Genomic DNA, 23,305 nt, shown 5'->3' on the forward strand with positions numbered 1-23,305 from the left:
AGAAGCTTCAGTGTCTCAGAAGACTAAAAACATGGCTAAGGTTAACAATGACTCAAATGAGATTAAACAATGCTGCTGTATGCCATGTTCACCAGGAGAGACTGGACAGTATAGATGTAAAACAAATATGCCAGCAGTTTATCTCAGTTAACAAGAGGAGAAGGCATGTGTTTGGCTCCTTCACATACTGGACATTGAGTTGTTGTGTGGGGCACCAGTAGTCCATGTCTGTTGCTGTAACAGTAGTTCATGTTTAGAATAAAAAATCCCAGCTCACTGATTTGATCGGGGCAACAGTGTGCCTAAACTGTTGCATGATTTTGCTGAGAGATCTTTTACTTTGTGGTAATCTTAGATGAGTAGTTTTATGGACAAAAACCACGAGGTCATTCAGTGTTCCCTTAGTGCTAATGTATAAGAGATGTTGGTGTACTATAACTGAAGTAATGTTGTTAAGTCCTTAAAGTCATATTCTTTTATTGTCATGACTGTATTTGAAGCTATTTTTATGTTTGTATGATACCTGATTTATATGGAATATAGCTGAAGTAAACTGAAGCCTAAAATACTTAGTCATTTGTTTAATAGTAATTTAACATTATATAATTAACATATAAAACTATGAATTGTGATTTTTAAATGGTTTAAAAGCATGTAGAATTGCATATGTAGGCAAGTATATTTCTCCTCTTTTTTATTAAGAAGCAAAAACAAAAAGGAAAAAAAAAAGAAACAGGGCAGGGTTCCGTGGTTGAATCATCCGTCCCCACCAATGCCAGAACCAAATCTACGCCCTTGATTCCAGTCCATTTATTTCAAAACTTTATTTTCTTATTATTTTCCAGATGAGCTACATTAAAATCAGCAGACGCTGCAACATTAAAGAAACATATATATGTCAAAAGATCATTAGTCGTAATTTAAAATATATAATGTATATGATCCTGAAAAAAGCCATTTTACGATCAATATAATTTCTAGATATAATTTAGATCCTTTGAATGTATTTTTTGATTATACAGATTGTGGACTGTTGAGCTATTTGGATGGGATTTTAACTTTTACTCACTCGTTTATTTAAACTCTTGTGCAGCATCACTTTTCATATGATAATTCTCCAATAGAACACAGAGATGCACATGACAATCACGCCCAGTGTTTTAAAGCCATTTTCTACATCGATTTTTATTTGTGATTAATTATTTTGATTTGCTGTGCTGCAAGGAGAAAAATGAAAAAACTGATGTTAAATATCAATCAGCAAACTTAAATTTGTTCTCATTTTGCTGTTACAGAAGGATGTGGAAATACTGAAGAGTATAGCTACTGCTCAGCCCGCTCCTAAGTTTGGTAACACATTTATTATTCAAGCAAACTGTTCGGTTAATCTGCAGCTCAACACAAACGCCACAGCCAGCAGTGCCGTGTCTCGGGTCAATGACCGGCTTCCACAAACCACAGCTGGGGGCTCCTACTCTTTCGAAATCACCAAAGATTATATAACGAGAGTAACCCATTAAACGCACAAATACTGCTGCTTCTGCTGTCGAGCTGCAAAACCAACAGAAACCTGCAGAGATGTCCGCATGTGAGTTTGAATCTCTGGAGAAATCTCTGGAGTCCCACCTGCCAGAGGCCGAGTTGGTGGAGGTGAAACGCATCTTATTTGGGAAGGAGACAAAGTGAGTTGTTGTACTTATACTGCATTTCTTTTAAATTTACTAAAGGAAGCATCGGGCTTTCCCGTTTCTCTTTCTTTATGTTTCCTTCTCTGTTGTACTGGCTCCTGGTAAATTATTATTCTGCTCAGTGGACTTTGATCAAGCTGAAGGATAACTTACAGCCAGCACAGAGACAAGTTTGATAAATATATAGACTAAAAAACCTTACACTGTAAGAAAAAGTCCTAATATAAAAGTATTTTACTGTGTATTTTACAGTTTTGTTCTGTTCTTCTAGAATATCATTAAATTTACATAAATAGACTGTGATTCCACATTTCAAATGTAAATTTACGTAAAATCACTGTAATGTAATAAAATATAATTTCCTTGTTTTTTTTAAATGTATCTGTCTGTACATATGCATATTTAGATAGTTAAAATACATTCACAAATGTATCATGATTTCACAAATATTTGTCCGTTATTTGAAAGATTGAACTGTTAAATTCAAATGTAATGCTATGGAAAAATATATGAAATGATTCTTATAAACTTTTTTAACATCAAATAATTATTACTATTACTGCTATTTAGGGCGATCGTGGCTCAAGAGTTGGCAGTTCGCCTTGTAATCAGAAGGTTGCCGGTTCGAGCCCCGGCTCGGACACTCTCGGTCGTTGTGTCCTTGGTCAAGACACTTCACCTACCGCCTACTGGTGATGGCCAGAGGGGCCGATGGTGCAATATAGCAGCCTCGGCTCTGTCAGTCTGTCCCAGGGCATGCAATCCATTATTATTTAAACCAACTGTTAACTGTATATTTCTGTACATTTAAGTAATATTATTTATATTGCCACATTCATTGACCTTGTTTATAGGTAATTTCATTGTTTAATCACCTTAAAATGTTTCTAATTTAAAGGTTTAAAAGCACATGAAGAAGGCAAAATCCCATGTAAAATTAAGGCAACAAACTGTATTGTCATTACTGAAAACAACCGTATTTCTATGAGAAAATTATTTTCTGTTATTTTATGGTATTATTTTGGCGCCCCAGCTGCCGGAATATTACATTTATTACATTATTTTAACAGTGTATATACAGTTAGGTCCATAATTATTTGGACAGAGACAACTTTTTGCTAATTTTGGTTCGGTAAATTACCCACAATGAATTTTAAATGAAACAACTCAGACTTTCAGCTTTAATTCACTGGGTTGAATAAAACAAATGCATAAAAATGTGAGGAAGTAAAGCATTTTTTAATACAAGCCCTTCATTTCAGGGGCTCAAAAGTAATTGGACAAATTCAATAATTGAAAATAAAATGCTCAATTCTAATACTTGGTTGAAAACCTCTTGATGGAAATGATGGCCTTAATTTACGCTTTTTTTTTTTTTTTAGTACACTTTAGATCAGGAGTGTCCAAATCCAAAACTCGAGAGCTACTGTCCTGCAGCTTTTAGACGCATCCTTGTTCTGACACATCTGAATCAAATGAATGACTTGTTATCAGGCCTTTGCCAAACTTGATGGCATGCTGAAGAGGTAATCCAACCATTTGATTCAGCTGTGTTGGAGTAGGGATGCATCTAAAAACTGCAGGACAGCAGTGTGAAGGGGTTTGTCATCACCATGAAAATGAATCTGCGATCATCCACCGCTGTTGTCTTCCATGGGTGTCCGGTGTTTTTGCATTGCTGAGTTTACTGGTGCTTTCTTTCTTTCTCAGGATGGACCAAACTGTAGATTTTGCCACTCCTAATACTGTAGCGATTTCTCGGATTTTTTTTTTTCTTCTGTTTTCACAGCTTAAGGTTGGCTTGTTTCATTTGCATGGAGATCTACACTCTTAGAAGGGATGTGTTAAAATTGACCACATGATGTGTTAAATTTTAACACGTGCTGCATCAGCTCAGGGACAACACATGATGTGTCAGTTTTAACACAATTAATGTGTCTGCTCCTTTAACACATCTTCTGTGTTAAAAAGCGTAAACACAAGGATGTGTTATTTTGACACAAAGATGTGTTAAAATGTGTACATTTCAATTTTTGAAAAAAAGGAGAAAAAAGATGGGTATATATTATACATTTATTGAATTCCATTTTTTATTTAGCATATTATAAATCATTACAAACTGAATAAACAACAGCTGTCAGAATCTTTTCAATTAAAATGTTTTAAATTCAATTTTAGCCAAAGCTATATCACAATTTTTACTTGACAAAATCAAACAAAATTCATATCTGACTAACTTTCTATCTCTCTAGATCATTAAAATGTCAAACAAATTGAAAAAAGGGCAAAATATCATATATATATATATATATATATATATATATATATATATATGTTCTGATATAATCATGTCCAGACAATACATGAATGAAAATTTTTTAAAGGTAACAATTGTCATCTTCAACAAATTGTCAACATTCAACAAATGTGCGGTTGCATGCAAGCAGAAAAACATACATTTTGGCGAATATAGCATCCAGGTTATACAATTATGTACCTTGGGTTTAAATACAGCTTATTAGCATCAAAGCTTGTCACTATATATAAAGGCAGAAAATCAAAAATTTCAGCCAATCAGTTCATATTGTCTGACCTTTCCACTGCATAGGCATAAAAATGGTCAGAGTCCCGATAAGCAGTGTATTTGACAAAGATGCCAAATGAGGTTTCTCACCTTTGTGAACAGAGACTCTCTACATTTTGGACAGGTGAACATTTTACTTGCATGCTTTAATCTGTGCAATCAGCTCCAGTACTTTGGTTTTCCTTTGGGTGGACAGCGGCAGGTCATAGACAAACTCAAAGAAGGTGAAGACAAGCAGTGCTGGATAGGACAAGTTACATACCCAGTACAGTTTGAAAAGCTTATCCACAACACACGTCTGGGCTTCATTCAGAGAAATGGTTACTCTGTCATTCTTAGCAACAATGATGTACTGCCTGGTTGCACTCTTTAGATCACCGATGCATATCAGCTGGGGTTGGTGTGTTGTGGATGATGCTTCAGGATCACTGCAAAACGATGCAATACTTGTTCCAGGCTTGGAGATGGGGAAGATAAAGATAGATTTTTAGAGAAGTATTCAGTGAGGTGTAGACAAATGCTTTCCTCAGGTGAATACCATGTGAACTTTACTGAATACATACCAGTGCAAAATCAACCAAGTGCGTTATAGCTGATTTAAGGCTGCAACGACTGGCGCCAACTGGTGGGAGCAGGTGTGTTAACACGCGCGGGGGGGGGGGTATTCTTGTTTCCAGGGCAGCTACTGATTTGAGCTTCGGAATGATACTGGCTTCCCATTTTCGTAAAAAGAGATCCGTCTTTCCTCCTGTAAGCTTGCCAAACTCCAAGTCCACCTTATGGAGAGAAAAAACAGTGTTTAAGTTTAAAATAAAGCATTAAATACATGAAATCAAAAGTACATTCTGCCCATTTGGTAGCTGTATGGCTAAAATCAAACTTTACAGTATCACATTTCTGTTACCCACTTCCACATCAAGCTTACCTACACATTGAAACATAACAATTTACTTGGAGTGGTATTTGAATACAAGTCCATTATTCCTTAATTTTAGCTATGATTTGGGTCCCATCAGACCCTTAGAAAAAAATTAAGACTTTTTAGCTGATGTTCTAGTAGAGCTGGGCGATATATCGAGTTTTTAAAAAATATCGATATATTTTCATACGAGATATAAGATGTGACAATATCGTTTATATCGATATAGTATATGTTACTTTACAATTATACCTGTGGAGCCGCAAGTTTGCCTCTCTTTCGTCCATTTTTGTCTCTACGCTGCGTTACTGGGCCTCGCCTCTCCTTCACTGAACACAACTCCTCCTCCCCCATAGCTTCACCTGCAGGCAACGACAAGATGAACACGGCAAATCTCCGTTAACGAGTTACCGCGGATCGCCCCGTGCGTGGGGCTGGACGGCGTCAACGTGTTAGCGAGCTAACCGCGCTAACGAGCTAACCGCGCTAACGACATGCAGCCCACAGGGGCTGCATGACCTAAAATCCTTTCATTTTCTCAAAAATCGACAGTGCACCTTATGTATGAATTCTGGTTGTGCTTACTGACCGCGAACCGTTTTTATGTGGTACACGGCGCTCAGCAATCTGTCAAAAAATGTTTTAGTACGACTTTGGTAAGCTACGGAGCCGCACCGCTTGATGGATTGTCGGAGCATTACGGCTACCGTAGTGGAGCCTCGCGGAGTGATACGCACTGTGCTTCAACGTAATATTACCGTATTGTGTGTGTGTATAAGAACCATAAATGGCACCTGTTAAAAGACATGGTTACAAAGAGGATTTCAAACTCAAGGCTGTCAGTAACGCAGTAGAACTTGGGAATAGAGCAGCTGTGAAATCTGTCTCTTTGTTATTATGCTCAGTGTCTTTTAGTTTACATTTTGACTGCACAATTGTAAGCTTTTTGTTATGCACAAAAACAACATTGTGTTTCTTTTATTTATGGAGCATTATTATTTAATAAATGCTGATAATTTATTTTTGAGTAATTTCTTCATGTACATCTACGCTGTATGTTAATAAAAGTGCCTGTGTGACATCTGGGACACAGCTTTGACTAAACTCTCTTTTTGTTCTTACCTTATGGCTTAAAAAAAAATATATATCGTATATCGCCATCCAGCTAAAAAATATCGAGATATGAATTTTGGGTCATATCGCCCAGCTCTATGTTCTAGCAGCCAATTTCTTATTTTGTCTGTCTGCGGTTTGTCCTGTAGAGCTTTTTGTGCTGAAAATAGTGCTACTGAAAGCAGAGTTTCATACAGATTTAGGTGATTTTTTTGTAGGTTTTTCACTTCCATGAGCAGTACTTCTACATTGTCATTTGATGTCTCTAATATCAGTGTTGGGGAGTAACGGAATACATGTACCGCCGTTACGTATTTAGAATACAAAATATGAGTAACTGTATTCCGTTACAGTTACCGTTTAAAAAGGTGGTATTTAAAATACAGTTACTTTGGTGAAATAAATGGATTACACGGCGGTACTTTCCTGTTTCATATTGTCGCGGGTCAGGACTGTTTGGGTTTGTTTGACAGCTATGTTCTGTTGTTCCAGGCGGCAGCGTTACGGTTGCCATGGTTACAGGGTGACGCTCTCTGTCTGCGTGTTTCCTGGGTGAGAGAGCGCTTTTTTGTTGTTGTTGTTGTGCTAAGCTAAAAGGCAGAATGCTACAGGCATGGCCCTAAAGAATGTAGCCTCATGGGCAGTGTAGTCCGTGCTGCAGCGAGAATGGACTGCCATACACGTTATGTGTCTGTGAGCGAGGGAGGGAGAGAAAGGAAAAGTCCGAGCTGTCACGGAGCAAAAACGGGAGCTGGAAGCATGTAAATATAATAATAACCACTGCAGCCAAGAAGAGTGCCTGAGGAGCCCATTTGTAAGTAAGCTATTAAGACTCGACTGTACACTGTGTTCGTGTTTTCCTCCGGAAAAAATAAGTTCCGTTGGAGCAGCCTTTCAACGCCTCTCTCTGTCTCTGGCAAGCAAAGTTGACCCAGACAACAAAGTAAAGCTATTTTTCGGCTACCAGCCCGACACGGAACCCACCGTATTAGCCAGAGGTCCCTTTACTTCGGAGCCGCGGACCTTCAGTAACAGTAATAAATCACAGCAATAGTACATTCACGTAGTTGTAAACAGCATGATAACATATTAAGTAATCCAAAGTATTCAGAATACGTTACTCTCATTGAGTAACGTAACAGAATACGTTACAGAATACATTTTGGGGCATGTATTCAGTATTCTGTAATGGAATACATTTTAAAAGTAACCTTCCCAACACTGCCTACTATTATCAGGGCTCTAGACTAACTTTTTGACATGGGCGCACCGGTGCGCCTAACTTTAAAAATTTAGGCGTACCGGCACAAAAGTTAGGCGCACTCAAATTTTTCAACCGCATCGCTTATCACTGCAGTTTTACATGTGCAGTTTCTTTGGGGGGGGAAGTCCATACAGACAATATTCATTTCTAAATTATTAACTAACAAACTTGTGCTTAAAGTGCTTTGTCAATATTGTAGAAAATGTTAAACTTAATCATCATCTTGGCTCCTCTGATGACCTGTTTGCTGCTGCCTGCTGCTGAAAGGCAGTGGGGAGAGGGGACACTTGGGCAGTGCATTTATTGCAGCATATAATGTGTTTTCTGGATACACTGCTGCTTTTTCAGCATTCAAAGATTGATGGCTTTGTGTCAGAGCTGGCTATGAATTTCAGACAGATCAGGCCTTAACTTAACCAAAAAAGTTATGAATAGTTTTTTTCATCTTTTCTTATTACCCACAGCTACATCAACTTCTGTCAGGCCTAGGCTGATCACTAGGGCTGGGTATCATCACTGATTTCTATAATCCATTCGATTCCGGTTCTCAAAGACCTGATTCGATTCAATTTAGCCTCAGACAGTCAGAAATATTATAATTCTGATCATTTATCAGTACTGATACATGTGAGACTTCATCAGAATTCTGAACATCACAGCAGATGCCTTTGTGTGAAAGTAACTGAGAATAAAACAGAAAAACATGAAGGAGATTTTCCTGGCCTGGCTTTTTATAGCAGATGACCTTAAAAATATTCTGCAATTTTGCATAATTTTAAGAAGTTTACATTTCTTCAGTATTGAACAGCAGAAACTAGGCTTTCTTGTCCGAGGTCATTTAAGTGAAAAAAAGAAAAAGACAGCGGCCGACAGCGCTGTAAACAACGGTAGACTGGTGGGTAATAAGCGAATGAATAATGCAGAAAACAGAGATTTGAGACGGGAAACTGTTCTTGAAGTACACTGAGAGAGAGAGAGCTGTGCATGAAGTGTGATTTTTATCGTGATGGAAGCAAAACAGCAAAAGTCAGAGGGAATTCATGACGACATTGATCAAATGTGAAGCGTAGTTTGCTGCTTCTTTGGCGGCTGGCTCGGCGAATTTTGGTTGGAGAGACAAAACCTGCAGCTCAGAATCAGCGCAAAAAAGACGGAAACACAGCGCGGACGGTGGGCTCGGTGAGCTCCGACAGCGTGTCCGTCTACGGGCCGTCGGGTGAGAAAGCCAAGAAAGACAAAGCTGATTCTGATGCGTCGGGTCCGCTCTGTGTTTACGTCTTTGTGTGGAATCCGTTAATGAATTGATATCGCCTTATTCAAGCTACTCACCTCTCTCTTCTACCTGCACTTCCAACTGGACCACGGCCAATCAGAGAGGTCCCGCCCCTGACCATCTCTGATTGGTTTAGTCCACGATAGGGCATAATGTGTGTCTGTTGTTGACCACACGGAGAGTTGCAGAGATTTTTCTTTTTTTTTTTGTTACCCAAAAATATTTGGTCGCACCGGTGCGACCAAATATTTTTTTTTAGTCGCACCACTGAAAAATTTGGTCGCATTTGCGACCAAATTGGTCGCACTCTAGAGCCCTGATTATAGTCATTTGGTGGTACGAGTAAGATTTTGGATCATGTGAAAAGTAATGCTCATTGTAATAAAAGCCCAGTGAATAATGATCCAACTCTGAAATTATAAAACTTTCAAAATATTCACTAGGAACTCATAAACATAGCTCCACATGTATCCACTCCTGTTACATACTTTGTATGCAAAACACAGTACATAAACAATTACCAGGAAACCAAGCAACTTACCAGACTTGGCATGTCCAAAAACCGTGGGTACTCTCTGAATATTTCAGCGGCAGTGGGGGAGTCCTTGCTAATCCAGGCTCTGCGACTGGTTTATGTTTCCTCCATGCCTGACATGATAGTTGGAAGGTTCTCAGCTGAGGGCCGCAATCTTTTGATCAGGGTGACCCACTCATCTGTGCTGCTGGTATTCCCATCCTCTTGCCTGAGCTTCTTGTCTTCACCACAGTCATCTGTCACTTTTCGCTACTTATAACGTCTCTGCCCCGGTCGAGATTCCGTCTAAGGTTGCGCAGTTTAGAAATCCACAATGGGAGACTGGATCATAATAATGCTCCTGAGGAAGAAAGGACACAGGTATATGGGTAACAGCTGAGCAATTTTAACTGAGAAAAAAAAGCTCTAATAAATAATGAGATAAAGGTTAAAAGATACACAGTAAGTGGGAACAAGTGCAATTTACAGTATGTAGTGGAATTTACATTATTAAAATGCTAAATTTACTTACAAAAGTTTACTTCTCATCTATAAAAGTGGTTACAAGGACTTTGACAGATTCTAAGTTGTCATATGCGTGCTGAAAAAAAGAAACACATGGCTGAATAAGTAAGATAATTTGCATGGTCAAGTTGCTGTTGTTTTTTTTTTTAAATAACACTGACTATTACTTCCTCAGAAGTTCTGCATAAAAAAGAAACTATATCAGAGCATGTTTCCAGCAATAACCCTTAAAAACGAATGCGCACATACTTTAGTTAATCATACTAGATGCAAAAACTGCTTTAACTGCTTAAAAAATAATTATCTCTGTCAATATGAGGTATATTTCATGTTAAAGTTACTCAGTCTTTATTCCTATTCTGTGCTAGCAAACGAATGGTCTCGGTGATAACTACATTTGCTATATTCAGAGCTAACAACAATATTGTCATTTTACACAACACTGCTACGGTTAGGCGCTGACTCTGGCGTTGCTCATAGACACCAGAATGCCTGTCGGAGCCGCTAGCTCAACTACAACACTGGTTCTAAGAGCAATTTCTGAATACTCTAATACATAAATAAAGTAAATAGATAAATACATGAATAAAGTAATACATAAAAATACTACCAAAACACATTTACTCTAATGAAGTATGGCACTAAAGCCAAGAACTAATACTAAAATTAAGAGTAGGATATGTTAGCAAGACTGTTACATTAAGGTTAGCTAGGTATAGTTAAGCAGTAATTAACTTAAACTCAAAACTCCTATATAACTCCTATATTTTATATAAATTCAAAGTTTCACATTCTTCCAGAAACCCGACATATTTTCAGTACATTAAGATAAACTGGTAAATTATACTTACTGTAAGGTCTGACAACATACTAGGCGACGTAACCTCCATCTTTGTCTCCTTTGTCTCAGTGGCGCGAAAAGATAGCGCCCCCTTCCCGCCGCTGGTATGTCATGTTGCTGGGCAGAATTTGTTTCAATTTTCAGCATGTGTGTTCTTACTCATTTCATTTTCTACTTTTGCTTCAATTGTATTGCCCTCGTTCACATGTTACGGTCAAAATTAAGCCTGTTCTGTGTGGATACTTATGCTTATAGTATAGCCATGGCCATTAATTGGTATGCCATACCAAGGGCGTCGATTTGGCATGGACGGAAGGGACACGTCCCCACCAATATCCAGCGATTACTGAATTGTCCCCACCAATAATTTGATCTCTTCGAGTAAAGAAAAACAAACCCGACAGAAAGAAAAAAAAAACCCCGATCTGTCAACGTCTCATTCACCCAGCGGTGCAGAAAGAGTTAAATTACGTTCTCTACCTCATGTGACAAATATGGCCAATGTGATTGGCTGTGCCTTTCAGGGAGCTCTGTTTAGTTTTAGCAGCGGCAAGCCTGCGCTGGACCTGCAAGGAGGAGAGGAGGATGGCAGCAAAAAGGAAGAACCTCGATATACGAAAGTATTTTTCAAAGAAACCTGTAAGTCACTTAAAGTCAAGTTCACTCATAAAATGTGTCCGTCATAATAACGTTACAGGCTATGCTAGGCTTTGGCCCACATCAGTCTAAAATTGTATGTAACCATAAATAACGTGTTTTGGAAACTAACTGCACAACAGGCAGCACTATTAGTTATCTCAGTCTCAGAGCAGCATTTCTAATTTTGATTGAAACTGTCAGAGAAAACGGCAGCCTCGAGCAAGCCAGGATATAAGTTTACAGAGGCCGTTAAAATTATATGTTTAACGTTAAAATGTTGGTGACACAATAATTTCATCCTAATAGTGTTGACATATTCATAGGGTTCATTTTTGAGACAAAATATCATGAGGTAGTCGTGATTTTGCAAATATTCCACCTTGTGGTGCAGTTTGCACAAATTGTTTTAAAAATGCACTCACCCTACAAACATTACTGATGAGTCAAGAGCTGCACAAATTGACAGAAACACTGAAGCAGCTACACATTTTATTCTTATTGTCATGTATGTCCTATTTGTCAGATGACAGAAGAACTAACACAAAGCTCAGAGAGTTACGGTGATACAAGATCACAGGTGGAATTGGATGATGACTTGTTGGTTCATGACTGTATTTGAAGCACATGTGTGACTGCATGTATTTGGAGTGTCTCACTGTTATTTATCAGGTGACAGAGGCAGCTCTGCCATGTTGTAGCTCAGACAGAGGTGAAGAGGCGAGGTCACAGGTGACTGACTGATGATTTGGTGCTATAGATTAACTAGTATTTATTATCATGACAGTTAGGCTGCTGATGTAAATTGATTCATTAGTGTATATTTGACAAAGAATGTGAATTGACATGTCTCACTTTTTATATGGCACGAATCAATATGTTATTTTATCAGGTGGCAATATGTTCTAGTGCAGTCAGAGGGGAGGAGCCAGGGCCAAAGGTGAGGCACATCAAGCACAGAATAATAATTTTAATCTGAGGATAAAACGCATGTACTGAGGCTGAAAGAAGCTTCAGTGTCTCAGAAGACTAAAAACATGGCTAAGGTTAACAATGACTCAAATGAGATTAAACAATGCTGCTGTATGCCATGTTCACCAGGAGAGACTGGACAGTATAGATGTAAAACAAATATGCCAGCAGTTTATCTCAGTTAACAAGAGGAGAAGGCATGCGTTTGGCTCCTTCACATACTGGACATTGAGTTGTTGTGTGGGGCACCAGTAGTCCATGTCTGTTGCTGTAACAGTAGTTCATGTTTAGAATAAAAAATCCCAGCTCACTGATTTGATCGGGGCAACAGTGTGCCTAAACTGTTGCATGATTTTGCTGAGAGATCTTTTACTTTGTGGTAATCTTAGATGAGTAGTTTTATGGACAAAAACCACGAGGTCATTCAGTGTTCCCTTAGTGCTAATGTATAAGAGATGTTGGTGTACTATAACTGAAGTAATGTTGTTAAGTCCTTAAAGTCATATTCTTTTATTGTCATGACTGTATTTGAAGCTATTTTTATGTTTGTATGATACCTGATTTATATGGAATATAGCTGAAGTAAACTAAAGCCTAAAATACTTAGTCATTTGTTTAATAGTAATTTAACATTATATAATTAACATATAAAACTATGAATTGTGATTTTTAAATGGTTTAAAAGCATGTAGAATTGCATATGTAGGCAAGTATATTTCTCCTCTTTTTTATTAAGAAGCAAAAACAAAAAGGAAAAAAAAAAGAAACAGGGCAGGGTTCCGTGGTTGAATCATCCGTCCCCACCAATGCCAGAACCAAATCTACGCCCTTGTGCCATACACACTGAGAAATAAAAAATTAATCCTCTTTCAGAATTTTAGTACACCATACACACCTTGGTCCACATTACATTATAAAATGTTTTATTTGTTGAAAGTAATAAGAAAAGGATTATGGAAAACAAACAATAACTAAACATTTTATTTATTCAGTAAATATACTTATAATACATTGTTCATCTACAATTTATTTCACTAAACACAGGGCTAGCATCAAATTACTGCGCTGCTAATTTTAGGTCCTGTTGTTAGATTCCGAAAATAACACACAAAATGTGTTAAACTGTGCAACACATCAAGTGTGTTAAGCTTTTTACACATTTTTTCAATGTTTACACATTTTCTTACACATGTTATGTTAAAATTCACACAAAATGTGTTAATAGTGTAACAACACATTTTTTGTGTCATTTTTTAACACATCCTTTCTAAGAGTGTACTTTGTCCACGTTGTCTGTTCACAGCAAAATCTTCCAAATGCAAGCACCGCACCTCAAATCAACTCCTGGCCTTTTATCTGCTTTATTGATAATGATGTAGCCTTTGAGTCAAAAGAGGGTGGCACATGTTAAGGAGCTGAAACTCCTAAACCCTTCATTCAATTTATATCTGGCTACCCTAAAAATGAAAGTGGCGAGTCTACACATTATGTCCATGTCCATTATATAACTATAAAAGTAAGATGTTTCAGTAAACGGGTAAAAAACAAAACTTGTGTCAGTGTCCAAATATATATGGACTTAACTGTATGTGCAGTTTCTGTGTCCAAGCAGGCCATGCAACTCTACAGTGTAAGTATGCTGATCTCTTCATCTTCTCCGCATTTGAAGACTTTATTGTGCATTTACAACATTAAATACTAAAAAACTAAACATGCGCATCAATAACTCCAAGTCTCCTTTTTTCAGATCATCTAAAAGTATCATGTCATTTACATAAGTAGTCTCCCTGTCACTGCCACTGAGAAACACCTAAAATGACTCCAGACAGTTCAGTTTGTGATCTTGTCAGGCCAGAGAAGTACTCCCACTTGCTCTCAGAGTCCTCTCAAGCCTCTCTACCATGAATGCCTACTTGCTCAAGTGCCTGAAAAGATGGTTGCCCACATCTCTGCAGAGGACTTCAGGAGCTCTGTCATTGTGATCAAGGAGTTCTTGAAAAGCTGCCGCCAGCTAACGTACCCTTTCTTTCCCTGAATAAAAATACTTGATAATAATGTATTTATTCATTTATTTTGTTTCAAATATTTATTTAATTTCTTTCTCAAAGCAAAGACCTGAAACACAAAAAGAACTATGCTTTATTTTCTGAACACTGTCTTACAGGAAGCTGGACCTCTCAGCCCGTGCTGTGGAAGCTGCTTCTGAGCGAGACTTCGAGCTTAAAGGATATAAGTTTGATGCGGCACAGGAACAACTCAGGCCACCCAGAAACATCCGAGTGGGACTCATTCAGCACCACATTATTCTGCCCACTGATGCCCCCATCCTGGATCAGGTTACTAGTTACACACTACAGTACTAACCAGAAGACCACATGTACCAAACCTGTTGAGGTACATTAGCAGAGAGATACAGACAGGAAGCTGTAAGGTGTTTGACTGAATGACTTTCTGTAAAACTCTTCATGTACATCACTGTTCAAGAGAAGTATTCAACATGTATCTGCTTAAATAATTTACCTGACCAAAAGCATCAATACCATGAATAAAACTGCTCCATTTCATTGGTAGAAGTGACTGGTGTTGATATTTTATCACTGCTCTCCCTTCACAGATCAGTGCCATGCACAGCCGAATTGGTGAAATGGTTGAGGTAGCAGCCATGTGTGGTGTGAACATTGTCTGCTTCCAGGAGACCTGGAGTGAGTGTCCATGTGCAAGAATTATAAACCTATCCAACAAACATACAGAATAGGTACCAACAGAGACTGGGTTTTTGTTTCTTTCGTTATCAGCCATGCCCTTTGCGTTCTGCACCCGTGAGAAAGAACCATGGACAGAGTTTGCAGAGTCTGCTGAAGAAGGAAACACCACACGCTTCTGCCAAGAGGTGAGATCGTAGAGCTTTGCTGCAGTGCGGTTAATACGTTGGGGACTGCAAACCTAACAGTTCTGCAATTCTACAATTAGCTGGCCAAAAAGTACAACATGGTCATAGTTTCACCGATTCTGGAGAGAGAGGAGTTACACGGCACCGTGTGGAACACGGCGGTGGTCATCTCCAACTCTGGAAACGTGCTGGGAAAGAGCAGGAAGAACCACATTCCCAGGATCGGGGACTTTAATGAGGTGAGTGGGTGATCTAAACGATCCACTGTGGCTGTGCAGGAACTGAAATACTGCTGTTGTCATTGTCTCGTGTTTTCTACTCAGTCTACATATTACATGGAGGGCAACACTGGCCACACAGTGTTCCAGACACAGTTTGGGAAGATTGCTGTGAATATTTGCTACGGTCGTCATCATCCACTCAATTGGTTCATGTACAGCATGAATGGAGCTGAGATCATCTTCAACCCCTCGGCTACCGTTGGAGCTCTGAGGTAAGGGAGCCGCCCCCCATGTCCATGGTGTCCAGTATTGTTTTGCTGGCACATGGTACCAGTGGTAAGCTAAGAAAATGCAAAAATAATAGTGAAATAGTAAGCTTTCTATGGCGCAGACAGCCCTTGTGATCCAGGTATGGTGGTAACTGATAATGTGCTTTAGTCATCCATATTCCTACGTTCAGAAAAAGGTTCAATTAAATACTCAAATTGCCATACCTAGACCCTGAATTCAGGTTGAAGCAATGTTATCATTGAAATGCTGCTACCATTATTACATAGTATATCTAAATAATGCGATGATAATATTGTTTCTTCTCTGCAGTGAGCCCATGTGGCCTATAGAGGCCAGAAATGCAGCAATCGCTAACCACTGTTTTACGTGTGCCATTAACCGTGTTGGGACAGTAAGTTTGCAGGAATCATTCCAACATATTTCTGATGAATGACAAAATATGAAATCATGCCAAAAATAATATTTTCTACAGGAACATTTCAAAAGTGAATTCACGTCTGGTGATGGGAAAAAAGGTAAAGGTTTTATTTTCTTAAGTCCCAGGATGTATGCACGTATCTCTTCATATGGTGTTATCAAAAAATTACTGTATGGTGAAGTGGATGAAGCTAATTCTGCCTGAGGGAGTTAATTCTTTAAGGTGTCCTTAATGAACAGAAGAGAAAATGATTCTGTATCCATGAGCTGCACGCTCTAACTGAAAGGTCTTTTAAATCACCCTGGGTCTTTGCAGCACGGCTGTCTGGACTATCATCAGTGCATCCGTAACATTTGGTGTTCTTGCATGGAGCTAAATCAGGGTCAAAAATTTTATTGATTTGAAAAAGTGTTTTTTTTTTGTGTGCAGTTTTTGGACTTGAATAAAAATAATTTTTTATGAAGAAAAAAATCATGTTTTAATTTTTTAAATATCAAAACTTCAAATCACTTTTTCAAATAACTAAACTTTTGACTCCATTTTCTTGGCTTTTTCAGCTCACCACAACTTCGGATATTTTTATGGGTCCAGTTACGTGGCAGCTCCCGACGGCAGTCGCACGCCAGGCCTCTCTAGGACCCGGGATGGGCTGCTCGTGGTAGAAATGGATCTCAACCTAAATAGGCAAATCAGTGACAAGTGGAGTTTCAAGGTAAATTTAACAAATTGTAACCTTTTAAAATGTTAGAAATTTTGATTAGAAATAAAGTGTCATTTAAAATTTCTGATTGTATTCGATCCAAAAACAATGATAAGAAGAACAATATTTCCCTCAGAAATCCTTGAATGTAATGAATGAGTGGCACAAAAAGATTGTATGTATGCAGAATTCAAACATGTCTGTATGTCCGCTGCTACCACACCTGTATCTGCATCCTCCAATTCTCCAGGTAGATTATGCACAAGCTCTGAAGATGCTGTGTTTTTATTTATTCTTGCAATGACTGGATGGTTGTACATTCACTTCAGCTATTTTTTGCAACCTTGACTGACTTCTTCAGTGTCTTTTTCTTTGCAGATGACTGGACGGTATGCTGAGTACGCAGAACAACTTGCCAAAGTTGTTCAGCATGACTTCAAACCCAAAATAGTAAAAGAGTAGAACATATTCTACAAATAGTGCACATTTATTATAGCCTATTTCAGCAGGAAACATGCTCAGTTCAGATTTAATTTGACACAAAGATCATGTCTGTCAGACTGACTGATTTCTATCATTTAATGTGATAAAAAACATTCAAAGTCAAACCTTTGTCCTGTTCTCATTTGAACTGTTAAACTGAACCATTGCTGAATTAAAGATCGCCTATGAACCTGGTGTTTCAAATCACCTTTCAAATCATTGGCTATAACAGACATTTTCCTACAGGCCACACTGGCTTTTGAATTGGCGTTGTAGCCCGCAGCTCTCCTGTGGCAGACAGCTAACAAAGGGAATGGTACCACCAGGGTTGAAATGCAGCAGTACTAGAAGTATTAGAAGTACTTTTTAATGGTTTAGAAAAAGTGGTTCCCTGTTTCAAACAACTGATTCTTATCATTTCATTCAGAATGAACACATAAGTCCTTTTAAGGAAGTTATCTGGGTGAGAAGTAGGCCTGAGATGGAAAATCAGGGTAGACATACTTTATGGGGACCTGTTGTGCACATTTTCACCTCCATATTTTTGCCATTGTACTCTGCTGGAGCCACTTTAAGTATTTAATGGCTTAAAATAATACTTTTTATCTAATACTGGGTCTCAATTCAGTTTGTCCTCTCAAAGAAATTGATTTGGCCTCTGCCCTTTCAAGGCCGCTACATTTAAAGCAGCTATTTTATGACTTGTTGCAAACATAAGTTTCCAGGTGGGTGGGGCTTCTGTTGTTTCAATTACCATATTGGGAATATACCCTCCTACTGACGTCATACAAAGCAAAAAGTGTGGAAGTGAGTGGAAATGGAGTGTTTAGCCCAGTCTAGTTCAACTTGTACATATGCTAACATCCTTATTTGAATACAATAAACATTCCTTTGAGATTTTGGTTCACATTGATGCAGTAGCGTCACTTGATGTGAATCTCCAGTTCCACCACATCAAACAGGTGCTGTACTAGATATAGGTTTGGTGATTGTGGAAGTAATCGTAATAAAGCAAACTGATGCTCAAGAAACCTGCTTGAGATGATCTGAGCTTTGTGAGCTGGTGTGTTATCTTGTTGGAAGCAGCTACCTGAAGATGGGTACACTGTGGTCTCAGATGCCTGACCGTACTCATTTTTCTGTTTAGGTGTGGAGACGACGCTGGAATGTAGGCAACAGCAAATCTTTTTAATTCCCTTTTAAACAGTGTCCCAACTACACAGCACTTGATGTTGTTTATATAAGATTTGACCTATAACATGAGGTTTAAGGTATGAGTTCATCATTAAACCTATATAAAGCAGACGAAAATAACAAGGCTGTTCAAATGTTTTAATCACAACATATAATAAAAGCTCTATCTATACTGAATAAAAAAATAAAGCTTGTGGTTTTCACCCAAAAGCACAACCAGACAGGACCCACTTTTCCTTGATTCAGAAAAGCAATATAATTTAAATAACATAATCATGTCTGGTGTGAAAGTGTAGTGCAAAAACATGTAAGTTAAAAATAAAACTCCGTGACAATGAGGAAATGACCTCGTCTTCATTTACAAACCAAAATGACTTATCCTAGTCCTAACGCATCCATGTATCCAGCACATTCCCCAAAGGCACAGGACACATGCGGAGCTGCTTTTCCAGTGAAGCAATTGAATCCGGTGAAGTCACGTTTCATCACGTCCGAGCTGAGTGTCCATGAGTTCCATACATCTATGGAGTATTGCATTGAACTTGCTTCATCATTTGAGTCACAATTTAGAGCATTAATTACCTGATACTCTCGTGACTTGCTTCCTGTATTTCCCTGTTTACAGAATCGTCTGATTAAAATGCGGTGAGTCGGGAGGATTTTTAAAAGGCAGGTAGAGGCGAGGCTGGGGGGGATGAGCAGCTTCACATTAACACTGAGCAGAACAAAGAAATGAACACTCCAAGTATTATCAACATTTGCCCTGAATTATGTGCACACAATTTCCTGGTAAATTCTACTCTTGCTCATGTTTCCCGCAGTTCTGCCACAGTTGTGCAAGTCTGTACACTCAGTGTGAGATTCCAGTACAACTGCAGTCATTAAAAATTTCCACATTGACAATAAAATGAATCTGAAATATCTGCTCGCCACAAAAACAGAAATAAAAAGATCCATCCTGGATTCCTAATTCTTCCCAGGGTGAATCATTCAAAGGTTAAGTAGTGTTGGCATATACAGTACATGTATATATGTGAGCAGGCTTTTTGGCACTGGAGGAAAAAAGCCTGCAAAAGGGGGATCTGTGACAGCAGACAGGAGGAGGTGTCACTAGACTGGGGATCTGCAGCATTTTGATATTCCTAGAATGACAAAAATCCAAATCCATCAACTCTCTTTAAACACGAACAGGATATCCTCGTCCGTCCCATAGCTGCGTCGAGCTTCCTCAAAGTTATTGATGCTGGTGCAGCACACCCCTAAAAATACACACACAGATCTGTCAGCTCCAAGTTAAATAAATAAAAACACATTTATAAATAAGCTGCTCAAAAAGTGTACTCTGGGTCTGCCTCCCACTGTTAGCTCTATAGATGGCAATGTTCATGGACTGCTATAAAACTCACAGGTGCCCGTACAGTGAAAACCACCAGCCATGGTGTTTATATGTAATGTCTCAACACCTGCTGGATTACCATGAAATTTGATCCACACCCTCGTGTATCCCTCTGGATTCATTAGAATTACTTCGGATTAGTGCTGAGTCTGAATATATTATGTTGGCTATGCTGAAGCAATACGAGAGTGCACCTTTAGTAAGTGTTCACCTTTCTCATGCACGACTCCATTCATATGAAACAACAAATAAGACTCTGTTCAACAGACTTTACATTATTGAAAAAAACAATGACTTGTGAAACATGAACCATTTCTAACTTCAGAAACTGCACAAATACACCACTGAACATTAAGCCAGACAGCATAAACTTGTGCTACCAGCTTGAATTGACTCTGTCACTACTAAGGAGGAGAAAGAAAAGAGAGCACAGCTGCCCCACAAATAAAGTTCGCCGTTTAGAGGTTTATCTTTTTTTTCTTTAAACATAGCTTTTTTTCTGCATTTCTGTCGTTCACCATGTGAGGGGTTCAGCTCATGCAGTGACATGGAACCAAGCAAGGCAAAGATAACAGAGTACTCAGAGCTGACAGGTACTCTTCCTGATAACTGAATAACTCACACACCAATATTACCATACACCCAGTTTTTCCCCCCCAAAGGTTTGTTAATGGAAACATTAATGTTCACGAATCACATGATAACTGAAAACAGCTGCAACAAAAAGTGACATTACACCAAACCTGAAAGCAGAGCAGCTGCTGTTTAAGGGCTGACTCTATCGCTGTGTGCAAAAATGTAAGCTTTCTTAGTCTAAGCCAAACAGTAGGTTTTATTTTACATTTTATTACATATATTTTTTTAGTGCTGGGAGCGTTAAGCTTGTTAAAATGATGTTAAAGCCATAACCGCATTAATGCAGCAAATCTCAGTTAGCGAGTTAACATGGATCGCCCCGTGCGAGGGCTGCACGCAGTCAACGCGTTAGCGTGATTAGCTCATTAACGCGTTAGTGCTGTGCAGCCCCTCGGTTTAGGATTTGGCTTTAGTGTTATTTATCCACCCATCTATTTCCTTCTGCTTCCAAATCTGTCTCTTGACCAGCTGCGACAGGGCAAAGTACAGCCTAAACAGGTTGCTAGCCTATAACAAGGCTAACACAGAGAGACAGACAACCATTTGCACTCAAATTCACCCCACTAACTGCATGTCTTGGGACTGTGGGGGGGGGAACCGGAGTACCTGGAGAGAACCCACACAGATGCAGGTAGAACATGCAAACTGATGGACCTTCTTACTGTGAGGCAACAGCAGGATGGCGTAACCGCCATCAATCCTGATAATTCCGGTGTGACATGAAGACTTTTGGAGATACCGGCCTTTGAGAGGCTTTCTTTTTAAGTGAATGGAATCAGGCAGCAGTTACTTGTGGTGCTCAAAACACCAGTGAGCACATTTTGTGCAGCCAGTATGGATTTGTGAGGAATATTAAAATCTAGTTCAATCTAGAAGATCATCTGCAAACCTTGAGCCATCCACTTCTCTGGCAGCTTTTCTACAATAACTTCCACACAACGAGCAGTGTCATGACAGGTAAGGTTAAGAAGGAGGATTCACATTTACTAAGACGGTCTCTTACATACCACAGATTAATTTTACTTACAGTTATGGTAGAAGTAGAAATACAAGTATACTCACGGTCAGAATATGCTGGGTTATTGTAGAAGATGGAGCCAGTGGTTCTGTTGAAGCCACACACAACCACAAAGTGACCCTGATAGTCCGGCTTCCTGCAGAAACACTTCTGACCCACGGGCATGAAGCAGCAGTATTTGACAGGCTGGGAGCACAGTTCACATGTCAACACCACAGCATTGACCAGCACTATGGCAACGTGGCCCTGCTCCAGATGAGACTGGATTTCCTGAACTGACACAGAACTGTGAGAAGGCACACACAATTGAGGTCATATATTTATTTTAAGGTACTGAAAAAAGTAGGCGGGTAAATTAACATCAACAGGAAGCTCACCATTTCTTCACCACCACACCTTTGCTCTCCGCTTTAAGGAAGAGCTCATTCACTCTGTTTTCTTCAGTATCAAAATGCTTCTTGTAAAAGGACTGTAAACAACAACAAAACATCATCAAGACACAATCATAGGTAACTATCAAAATGTTCAAAACTGGTTTGAATTACACTGTTAGTTTGGACTACGTACCTGGTTTTTAAAGCCCTTATCTACACCCAGAGTCTGTGTACAAAAGCAGTGTTTGATTCCTAGATGGCACATGAGGTAGGCCAGGTCGATAGTCCACACACTTTCTGTCAGCTTCAGATCCCAGCACGCCCTCTGAAACTCATCATCGCTGACAGGGTGGAGGTACCTGCACATTCAAACAACCAGAGTGTGAATCCCTCACACAGTGCCAAGGCACCTTTGATTTGCAATTCAGAAAAGATCTGCTGACAGGCAGTGCAGGAAGCACTGCAGTCTGTATGGCAGATACAGTACATAGTGCAATAAAAACATGACTTCTGAAGGTAAAAACCTTGATGTGCTCTTACTTGAGGACCATCCTGGAGCAGGCTAAGCCACAGTCCCAGTGGTACAGCTGCCGGATAACAGGAACATCCAGCAGGACATCATCTGAGTAAACCGAGGAGTTACTTTCACATTTCAACAAAACAAATAGTAGCACTGTCACAGGACTGCTTCACGGTTTCACTCACCTGTCATTCTGCTGGTTTCTTTCTCTCACAGACCGCCCGCTAACTAACTCAGTACCAGCTGGTCAGTCTTGTTTGCAGCACTAAGGGCGAGGCTGGGCGCCCTCATCGATGCTAACTAGTTAAAAAAAAACTAGCTCCCCGACTACAAGGGTCCAGGCTAGCACTATTTATCGCTCTGTTGCTGATAAAACGCGCACAGCTCTGTGACTCACGCCGCTGCGAGGCGCACACACATAACTAACAAGAAAAACAGTAACAAAAACTCATTTTCAGGACGGTTTTTCGTGCCGATACCTCGAAACGAGACGCTCCTCTGCTCTATTCCGTGTTTACTCGCGTACTGAGACGCTTCTTGTGTTTGCTTGCGTCTTCAGTAAAGTTATACTGCCACCATGTGGTGTGGAGGAGACTTTAACGCTTCTTATGAGAACCGTATCCACGCACTTTTACTACTACCTATTTGAACCATTGATTTGAACTATTAGTAGACAAACTTTAGTAAAGTATTTCAGGACTAATCCTACTATTCACTAACATTTCAAACGGACGATGTTTTTTTTATGTATACTACTCACTACAAGTCATGTGATTAGAAGAACAGGGGGCCAGGAAATTCAAGTGTTTGTCTGTTGTGTCTTCAAGTGTTAAAA

General features: G+C 39.2%; 2 protein-coding genes across 2 annotated transcripts; one reads left to right on the forward strand and one right to left on the reverse strand.

The window, feature by feature from the left end:
* Positions 1-1,578: 1,578 nt before the first annotated feature.
* On the forward strand, positions 1,579-17,475 carry upb1 (ureidopropionase, beta). The gene is made up of 10 exons (XM_063489109.1): positions 1,579-1,682; positions 14,494-14,665; positions 14,944-15,031; positions 15,125-15,219; positions 15,300-15,458; positions 15,543-15,712; positions 16,041-16,122; positions 16,204-16,246; positions 16,707-16,861; positions 17,228-17,475. The coding sequence occupies exons 1-10, from the start codon at positions 1,579-1,581 to the stop codon at positions 17,309-17,311; spliced, it is 1,152 nt and encodes a 383-aa protein (XP_063345179.1). The 3' UTR covers positions 17,312-17,475.
* gucd1 (guanylyl cyclase domain containing 1) lies at positions 17,475-22,995 on the reverse strand. Its single transcript, XM_063489108.1, has 6 exons — positions 22,656-22,995; positions 22,491-22,572; positions 22,144-22,309; positions 21,954-22,045; positions 21,621-21,862; positions 17,475-19,785 (listed from the first exon to the last, which is right to left on the reverse strand). The coding sequence occupies exons 1-6, from the start codon at positions 22,660-22,662 to the stop codon at positions 19,694-19,696; spliced, it is 681 nt and encodes a 226-aa protein (XP_063345178.1). The 5' UTR covers positions 22,663-22,995; the 3' UTR covers positions 17,475-19,693.
* Positions 22,996-23,305: the final 310 nt, after the last annotated feature.

This window comes from Pelmatolapia mariae, linkage group LG12, assembly GCF_036321145.2.
Source record: "Pelmatolapia mariae isolate MD_Pm_ZW linkage group LG12, Pm_UMD_F_2, whole genome shotgun sequence".
Taxonomy (NCBI): Eukaryota; Metazoa; Chordata; class Actinopteri; order Cichliformes; family Cichlidae; genus Pelmatolapia; species Pelmatolapia mariae.